The sequence below is a fragment of the Mytilus trossulus genome, chromosome 13, assembly GCF_036588685.1.
Source record: "Mytilus trossulus isolate FHL-02 chromosome 13, PNRI_Mtr1.1.1.hap1, whole genome shotgun sequence".
Classification (NCBI taxonomy): Eukaryota; Metazoa; Mollusca; class Bivalvia; order Mytilida; family Mytilidae; genus Mytilus; species Mytilus trossulus.
Window position 1 is genome coordinate 40,780,507 of NC_086385.1, and position 9,245 is coordinate 40,789,751.

The 9,245-nt window shown below is 31.6% G+C and overlaps 1 protein-coding gene across 1 annotated transcript; it reads right to left on the bottom strand.

The window, feature by feature from the left end:
• Window positions 1-430: 430 nt before the first annotated feature.
• On the bottom strand, window positions 431-8,448 carry LOC134694381 (uncharacterized). Its single transcript, XM_063555386.1, has 9 exons — window positions 8,427-8,448; window positions 7,889-7,967; window positions 7,210-7,296; window positions 5,897-5,977; window positions 4,975-5,070; window positions 4,162-4,230; window positions 2,642-2,707; window positions 1,993-2,046; window positions 431-785 (listed from the first exon to the last, which is right to left on the bottom strand). Exons 1-9 carry the CDS (start codon window positions 8,446-8,448, stop codon window positions 431-433), a joined length of 909 nt encoding a protein of 302 aa, XP_063411456.1.
• Window positions 8,449-9,245: the final 797 nt, after the last annotated feature.

Below are 9,245 nucleotides of genomic sequence, written 5' to 3' on the forward strand. Positions count from 1 at the left end.
ATATCATCGAACGATTTGTAATTTAATTTACAAATGATGCAGGAGTGTCTAAAGAAAACCACCAACCTTCAACAGGAAAACCGACCATCATTGTAGTTGTACGTGCCTAGCTTGTGCCCCCTAAATTTCAGTGTTGACAGGTTATTGATACATGAGTTGAACTATTTACACCACCCGAGTGGTTATCGGAACGCAGGCATGAATCTGATGTACATGATTATAATACTGAAAACAATTGATCGGCAGTTGTGATCACATAATTATAATTGTTTCTGTCGTAAAAATAACCAGTTAAAGGTTGTTTAAATAATATTGATCATCAGCGTACGCGTGTTATTTGTATCCTGTTCTTTATATGTCTATGATAAGATGGTGTATGGTAACCGCCACTGAGCAGTCAACATATTGATGAATATGGGTTAAGACGGACCTACACGCTATTACATAGAGAAATATTATATACCTTTAACGAAGCCTCAACTAAACTCCACTTTGGTCCAAATTTAATGTAGGCCTTCAAATGCAGAAACTGATAATTTATCTCGTTTGGAAGCTTAACTCTCACAGTAATCATTCCAGAACTATCCTTCGGAAAACTCCGACTAGCTTTTGGATCTTTTGGCTCAATATGGAAAAAATCTGTCTCAAATTTGTAGTTGGTTAACGCAGCATCTGGTTTGTAAAAACGTTGAAAATCGTCAGATCTCCATCGTTTTGCTTGAAATATGCTGGAGACATCCGTTGTTGAATAAATTTGTATTCCGCATCCAATATCGTAGAAAGTTCTATCAATGAAATGAAAAAAAAATGTTAATCATTTCATTAAAAAAGTGTATAAAAGTAATTAGTTTTTAACTTACAACGGATGGCACATGTTGGTCAGTGTATTTCTACCATTACGGAGTGCGTGCAATTGTCAGTTTGTATTTTACTCTCGCGTTTGAAAAACCAAAAGGTATCTACCACCTTTTATTTTTTATATTTGTCAAGTGATGTAATGCATTACATTCTGAATTAAAGGCATTGTAGTACACACAAACTAAAGCAATCGTAAACATAAACCTACACATGCCGGCGTCACACACCAGCATCTATCACCGATGTTTGCCGGTTGTGGTAAAGAAAACTTTCAAAGCCGCCATTATACTAGCAATTTTGGACGCAGTCAACTTGTCATACATATCTGTATGGTGTGAACGGTTTTAGGACGTACGAGAATCGTACATAAGCATTTATCGGTCGTATGTTAGGCATTTGTCGAACGTAGATGAAATTCACCCTACGAAAGAAAAAAAATCCTTTGAACATATTTGATAAGCAACCCGGTCGTATTAGACACGATTATCTGTGGCTTCGGCATGTCTGAAACGTGTACGTATGTTTAAACTACTTCTCGATAAACTAGATCTTATTATACCAACAACATATGCCACTCTATTGTGAGAGCAAGTTTCGTTGAATGTCAGAATACGCTAATAGTTATCAAAAGTACCAGGATTACAATTTTATACACCAGACGCGCGTAAAACGTAACACTACAAAAGACGACGTTACAAACACGACGTTCAAGTAAAAGTCAAAATAATTGCTTAACGATCTTAAGGAGCATACACCATGCCCTAAACGTGTCACAAACGTATATGTAGCGTTTAACAAATAGCGTGTACCGTATGTAGTACGTTAGTGTAGCAAACAGGTAAACGCTTGACAAACACTAGAGCTAAATGAATTTGTTGATGCTGCATACACATTTCCTGGAGTTGAAGCGTTCACCAAGCTTATACCTCTGCATGTGGACCTTCTTCAAACTTGTTCAACGCGAGTTTAACAATTGCTTACCGTTCCTCTTGCATGCATCTAACGCATATACGGTCTATACGCTAATGTATGATGCCGTCATTAAATTAGTTTATTGGTTCATTGTTGGATTTCATAACTATGATGGTACACTTTTTTTTTAATGATTTTCAAAATGTTAAATTTCATACAAACCCTGTAATCTCTGCACGTTTATCTTCAGTTTTTGGCTGGGGGATCAATGTTGACCTGTATATAGATATATAAGATACAATAACACAACCTAGAAAAACAATAACTGAGAAACACGAACATAAACAAAAATAAAACGAGTTCTTAGACCCTGCTAAAATTTAAAGAAAACAACTCTTCGTGCAGTTCATGTAGATTCGGCCATAAGTAGTATTTGTAGATGTCGCGTTATATGGTAAAGACAAGAGTGTTGCTACGACAATTTATATTAATACAACGTGTTCTGCTACAGGAAATGCCTATATCAAATCAAGATTTTGACAGTTGTTTTCTATTCGTTTGATGTGTTTGAGTTTTTGATTTTGTCATATTTTGGGTAGCGATTTTTCGATATAATTTTCTTTGGAGTTCATTGTTATTACACTTTTACCGTACTTTCGTAATACAAAAACATATCTAATTTTTTTCAACACTAACTCTAGTGAATTTTGCGGTGGCTAATTTTCACTATGAAAAGGGTATGTTTTTCTAAGGGAACCAACAAAATCAAATTCAGCACATTTTTTATATAAAATAGACATAATCAAACACATTGAACTTATTTTAAGAAGGTTTGAGATCATTTAGGTTTAGTGGAATAATCGAAACATACTCAATAATGTCTGGTGTTCTGCCGTTGACTCTTTGTTGCATAACTGGTTTTGCTAAATCTGTTGACCTGTAAAATCGATTTATAAATTGACTAATTAATACAAAAACTATGCAGCCTTTCTTTTCTACCTTTATCGATGTTTTCAAATAGTTGTTTGAGTAACTTCACATAACATTTCATTCATTAGTAAATATAATTATGTTAAACTTTTTAACACAATTTTACATGACATGTTGTGAGGGAACGTTAAAAATTAACATTAAACATGTAAAATGTGTAAATTAGTTAACAGTCATATATATCAAGCGTATGATTATGTTCTCTATATCCGAGTATCGTCTTCATAACACTTATGAATGTCGGTCAATTCGAAATAGTTACAAAGGTTCTCTAATGCAAACTGTTTGTCTGAAAATGACTTTTCAGTCACGCTCGAATCAAAAACATTAGAAAGTAAAAAAAAAGTACGGATTTCGAGATCATGGAAGATCCATGATTGCGTAAAGGGTTTACTAACTACAGCTATGGTTATCTTTTCCTTGGGCACGTATACGCCGTATTTAGAAATATAAAAAAGTTTTAAAATCAGTTCTTTTATAAACATGACCATATAAATAACCGGTTGATGATAAATTTTGAATTAGCTTTATTTTCACATTTTTACATAGTAAATTCAAAGAAAATGAACGAAACAGTGATATAGCTTGTTAATATACAGTAATACAAAAAAAATACTGCATTGTCCTTTCCTAGGGAACTAAACGTCAACTACAAATGACGTCCATTCTTCAGATTTCAAATGAAGCAGGCTTTTTTTTTTTTTTTTTTTTTTGCGATGGTATATATTGTTTGACACCACCTAGACTGAACAATTATGTTTCATCTGATATCCAAAATTTAAGGTTTGTTTTAAATCACTACCCGAAAGCTTTTCAAAAAATAATATGATATTTTCATAAAACTTATCATTTTCAAAGAAGTGATCTTCCACATGATGTGTACTCAAAACAATGCGTCTCAGAATATCTTTGAACCTTGAATTTTGAGAGAAAAAAACAAAGGCTTTTCTTCCTCAGGAATAGATTAACTTGACTGTATTTGGCAACACTATTAGGAATTTTTGGTCCTCAATGCTCTTCAATTTCGTACTCTATTTGGACTTTTAAAAAATTTTGATTCAAGCGTCACTGATGAGTCTTTTGTAGACGAAACGCGCGTCTGGCGTAAATTTAAATTTTAATCCTGGTAACTATGATGAGTTTTTTTTAAATCGAATTCGAAGAATAAATAAATAGAACGAAATCAGAAAAATATAGTTACCATTATCATTTCAGCTTTCCAAATAACTAATATTGCCGTGTTTCTTGCACACAACTGATAAGCATAGATGCATCTATGAAGTATGTATCCTTTTCAATAAAAACTCGTTTTTGTATATTATTATAAGACTTGAGACACTATAACTGATACAGGTCAAATGCTCATAACGTATGTAATTACTGTACGTAAAAAATACATACTTGAAAATATCTGAATTATTGTCTTCGTCAAGCTCTGGAATTCTTTCTTCCGCGTCTGTATCTGAAGTTCTGAATGCATGTAAAATAAAACTTGCGCAATACATAAATAAGAAAAACTATCGACTTATATAAAGGGTTTCAGAAGTTGTACTCAATTAAATGAACTGTCTTGTACACCCTTTTGTCGTAAAATATTTTGATGGTTTCGACTTGCTCTTATGTGATTTGTATATTCGAAGTCATTGTTTCGTTTCTTCACGGTTTTGTTTGGTATATTTATGAAAAACAATTTTAGAGCTATTAATAAAATGCAAAAATGTTAACAATATTACACAAAACGCAGCAAATCATTATAAAATATATCACATTGGGAAATATCTCCTAAATGGTGAAAAGATTGTTTAGGATGTTCGCTTCTCAGTTTCAAAATTATAAGCTTCTCATAACACTATAATATCGATAGGGGATTTTTGAAGGAACCATAAGAGCATACAAAATTTATAGGCCAATGTGCTTATTTTCGATATATAACACAATAAAAGTTGAGCGGAAAAATGTTCTCTCTTGACTTTTCTTATCTTTATCATTGACAGGTTAAAGTGCTAAAATCGGTCAAAAAATAACAAGGATTGTATAAGTAATTTACAGATGGTTTATAATAATACAAGTAAATGATGTATTAAAAGAAAAATGGGGGTCAATTGGCAAAATATTTTTAGGCAGTTAAATGAATAAAACCAGAGGATTCCAAAAATCTTACCAAAATTAAAAAACGCGAAAAGCGAGCTTCCCTTTTAAACATGGAGAACTAACCTTTCATCAGATTTTATTCTTTTCTTTAGAATAGTATTCAGGGTTTCTGTTAATTTGTTCACCATCATCTTGAAATCAAAGTCTGATTTAGCGTGTCTGAACAAAACAAAAACACAAACATTATTAACTCAGCAGGTCTATGTCATATTAAGATACCTAGAACGAAAATTAACAAAAATCCAGTTACGTTAGGATTTCAAATTGCCATTCAGACTTCAATAAATCCTGTGTTACATTATCAAATCGCAGAGTGTTCAAAACACAAACTAATTTATAATTTGCGCTTTTGCAGTTTCACATTATATGAATGGTGTTACCTTGAGTTGACCACAGTTTTCATAAAATATTTTGCATACTGTCTCTTTTCATGGCAACTGTCTTGTTTGGCTGACTTTAAATATATAGTCACTCATCAGAATAGGTTTTAAAGTTTGGCGATTGTCTCCTTGACCTACTCGTGCTATTGTAATGCTAGATGAGAGATATCAGACATGGTACAAAAAAACATTTCGATCCACATTGCCTCACATTCAGTAACGCATTTGCTTTCATCGAAAATATTCAGGTTTTCTTTGGGGGTGGGGTGGGGTGGGGTGGGAGGGGAGATTTCAAATGCATTTACGAGCTTTTACATTCTTCAATGTATCCTTAATTCTAGAACGATTATCAACTTCATCTGAAATTATGAGAAATAAAATTAATTTCAATGTATCTATCTCAACAGAAAAAAATATGGTAAAAATGTATGGATGTATAGAATTTGCTAATCTCCTTACTTAACAACTAATCAAACTAAATAGATTCACTGCCTTATAACACAGTATAGAAGACTTAATGCAATTTACAATTTGATAGTTTACTTTTTTGGTTTTAAGAGGAATATAGTAAATGAAGCAGACATTAAAACTTGTCATATACTTACCTGTTTTCCGATAAAAATTTGAGATTTTGCTTCAATCGCTGAATAATTCCCAAAGTGTCTTTGTCATATTCAATTACATCCCTAAATAGGAAAAACACGTATAAAACAGATTATTCTTTATGATTAATGTTAATGCTGAACAACTCTTCATAGAGTCAACTGTTGTCATCATTGTGTGCAGTTGTAAATTTCTTTCAGTTTCTCAACTTCCAGTACTAAAGTCAATCAATAAGTATCATCAAAGATGGCATTTTTTGTATCGTTTATCTAAATTCGACTTTGTATCCTCATCGAACCCGTGAAATATGACGTTCACATGTTTCTATTGGCTTGCTTTATTTCATCAAAGTGCATCAGTATATTGTAGGTAAATTTACTGAGACGCGACGGGTGCCACATGTGGCGCACTATCTGCTTATTCTACCAGAGCACCTGAGAACACTACATGTTATCGATGGTTTTCGTGTTGCTTAGTCGTTTTTGAGTTGGGTTTTTTTGTACTATTGTTTGTCTTTTAGTTATTTTATTTTGTTTTAGTTTGAATGTCCTTCTTGTATCTAAAGCCTATATCATACTGCTTTGCTGACTGTTCTGGGTTATTTCCAGAATATTTTTTTTGAAAAACATCATCAACCAATTACTTATTACTGCAGACAATGCAATCTTAATGAATTATTAATAAATTATACATGTAATATATTTGGCTTTCAAAGAAAAAACAATGACTATACAAATATAACTTGTACCGACAAAACATATCAATTTCTGTGACTTAGTAATTTATAACATACAATTGAGTAATTCTTTAACAGTTTGAGATTGAATAGTCGACAATCAACCTTGTGATAACAATGACGCAATCATTCTGAAGCGTTTTTCATAGAATACTTACGGCGTATCACATTTTGTTCTTTAAGACAATATTAACTAGAAAACAATTGATATCAGTTGCTATAATTCATATTTCAAGATGAATTGAAGCCGATAAAATGTATATGGCCATGCGGCCAAAGTGTGTTTAAATGTTATTTTTTCTCCCTCTTAACAAAAAGAAAATTTAAACACTTCTCCTTTGTAGAAAAATTGAAGTCAGTTTATTCATTTTGTAAAATATGCAAATGATTTTCTGATTGTTTAAACCTCATTAACAAGGTTTCGCCTAGAATTAACTTTTTTTTTCACCCAATCACAAATCATTCAAGATTGTATTCTAAGTATCAACCTGCGATAAAAAATAAAACTTGATAGTAAAATTTTAACAATCAATTGATCTCTTGAACCATGATTATCTGTTGCAAACAGGTATTACATACCTCTCGGAAAGTATATTTAAGTATGTATGTACATTCGTTATACTTTCATTTAAAAATGTTTCTTCTGTTGAAGTGGGCGTATCACATCTACAATTACAAATAAATGTTTTATAAAAACTATATTTAACAATATTTGAAAGATTCAAATATCAGGTGGTACTAAATATCTTCGAGAAAAGCATGGCGCTTATACATAAGTAAACACTGTCATACAATTGAAGCATTAAAAATAAATTGATCATGTGGTTGACAAAGTTGACGAATACATCGTTCAAAAGTAATAAAAACTTTCAAGTTGGAAGTGCATTTAATGTACATAATACACATGTAACTAAAACAATCATAGATACAAAGAATGAACAAGTTTGCAATATTTTGTATGTTTTTTGGGGGTTTTTTTTCACTCTAAATTCCTTCTTTCTTTCTTATTAGTGAATCGGTTGTGGAGACTCTGATTATATTTAATAACTTATTTAAAATGTAACAATAGTTCCACGAATCTAAATCTTCATTATGGAGTTTAACACATCAAATAATGAAAGGCCGAGTTTACTCATTTTCCGAATTTCGGTATTTTTGTAACTTCGGTTTTTTCTCTTGATACCAGATTTGTTATCACACTTTCTATGCTTATGTTGACATTTTTGCGAATGAAATATTTTTTGCTATATACACCTACTTTTTTAGAACATTTTCCCTAATTTCTGCCAATTTGAGAATAAGTTGCTCTGTTTGTGCTTTATTAAAGGGGTCCATTCCTAGAAAAGAACAAAAGATAATTGTCAAACATTTATTGTACATCGAAACCTGACTAAACAGAATCCTGTATAAACAGAAAACCTGTATAAACCAAACATGTTCGTCATATCAAATAAATAGCTTTGTGAACCTGATTAAACCGAACAAAAAGGTCCAGAAGAAGTTTGGTTAAAACAGGCTTCACTAGTGTATTAGCAAATCATATTGTAGTGTTTATCATTGCTGACGTTATCACAATTACCCTTAGTTGGAAAAAAAGTTTTTAAATTCTCGATATTTGAGGTTTTCACGAAATGAAATGGATTATGATTTATTATCTGCTAAAACATATCAATCATTTTTCTAAGCAGCAAAAGCTCAACATTCCGTAGTAAATGGGTGTTCATCATATTGTCTACCGTTTGGTTTTTTGCTGAATCAACATATGGTTCGTGTTCCCGCCAAATCATTTGATTTACCTGTGATATTCTGTAACAACATAGACTATACAATTTAAATCGATTGTCATCTCGACAATTGAAGTTTCTCCATTGATGCTCGAGTCCCAAAAGTAAAAAATATGTTTTAAACATTAATCTGATCAAACAAAAATGACCGAAAATAATCCCAAACTTGCACGCATTTATAATCTATTGTTATAAAAGACATTACTATTTTACACTAGTTCCCAATACCATTTGTTTAGGTTTTTCCCTTCCAAATTGATAGTTTCAGTTCTAAGTTAACATTTCTCACTTCAAAGTTAATATAAGACAATATACTTTTAACATATCCTACTTCGTTATTTACATTTTTTACTTCCAACTTTACAACATTTTGAAGTTAACATTCTTCAGTTTAAACCTGCTATTTCTCATTTTCTTTTTGACATACATTTCGTAACTCAGTTAGACTCAGTGGTGAGAAATGTCCTCTTGGAACTATATAAATAGTTTATTTTAACAGTGTATTGTCCCTATCGGTCTTTTGTTCGTATCAGTGGCGTTTCAATTTGAAGAGCATTGAACAGGTGAATTTTTGATCTTCCTTATATTATGACGTGACAAAAAAAAAGCTTTCATCTATCATATCTATCTCAATTCTAGCTTGTGATATTAATTTTTTTTTTTGGCTATGCAATTTAACTAAATGAATTGACAACTATCAATTTAAAATGATCAGAGCATCATTGATTTGATTTTTAAATCGTTTAATCAACACATGTAAATAATACATGCGTCAAACTATATCATTAGATTAAGATAAACCACCTGGTCAAATGTTTTGTGTTAAAAGTC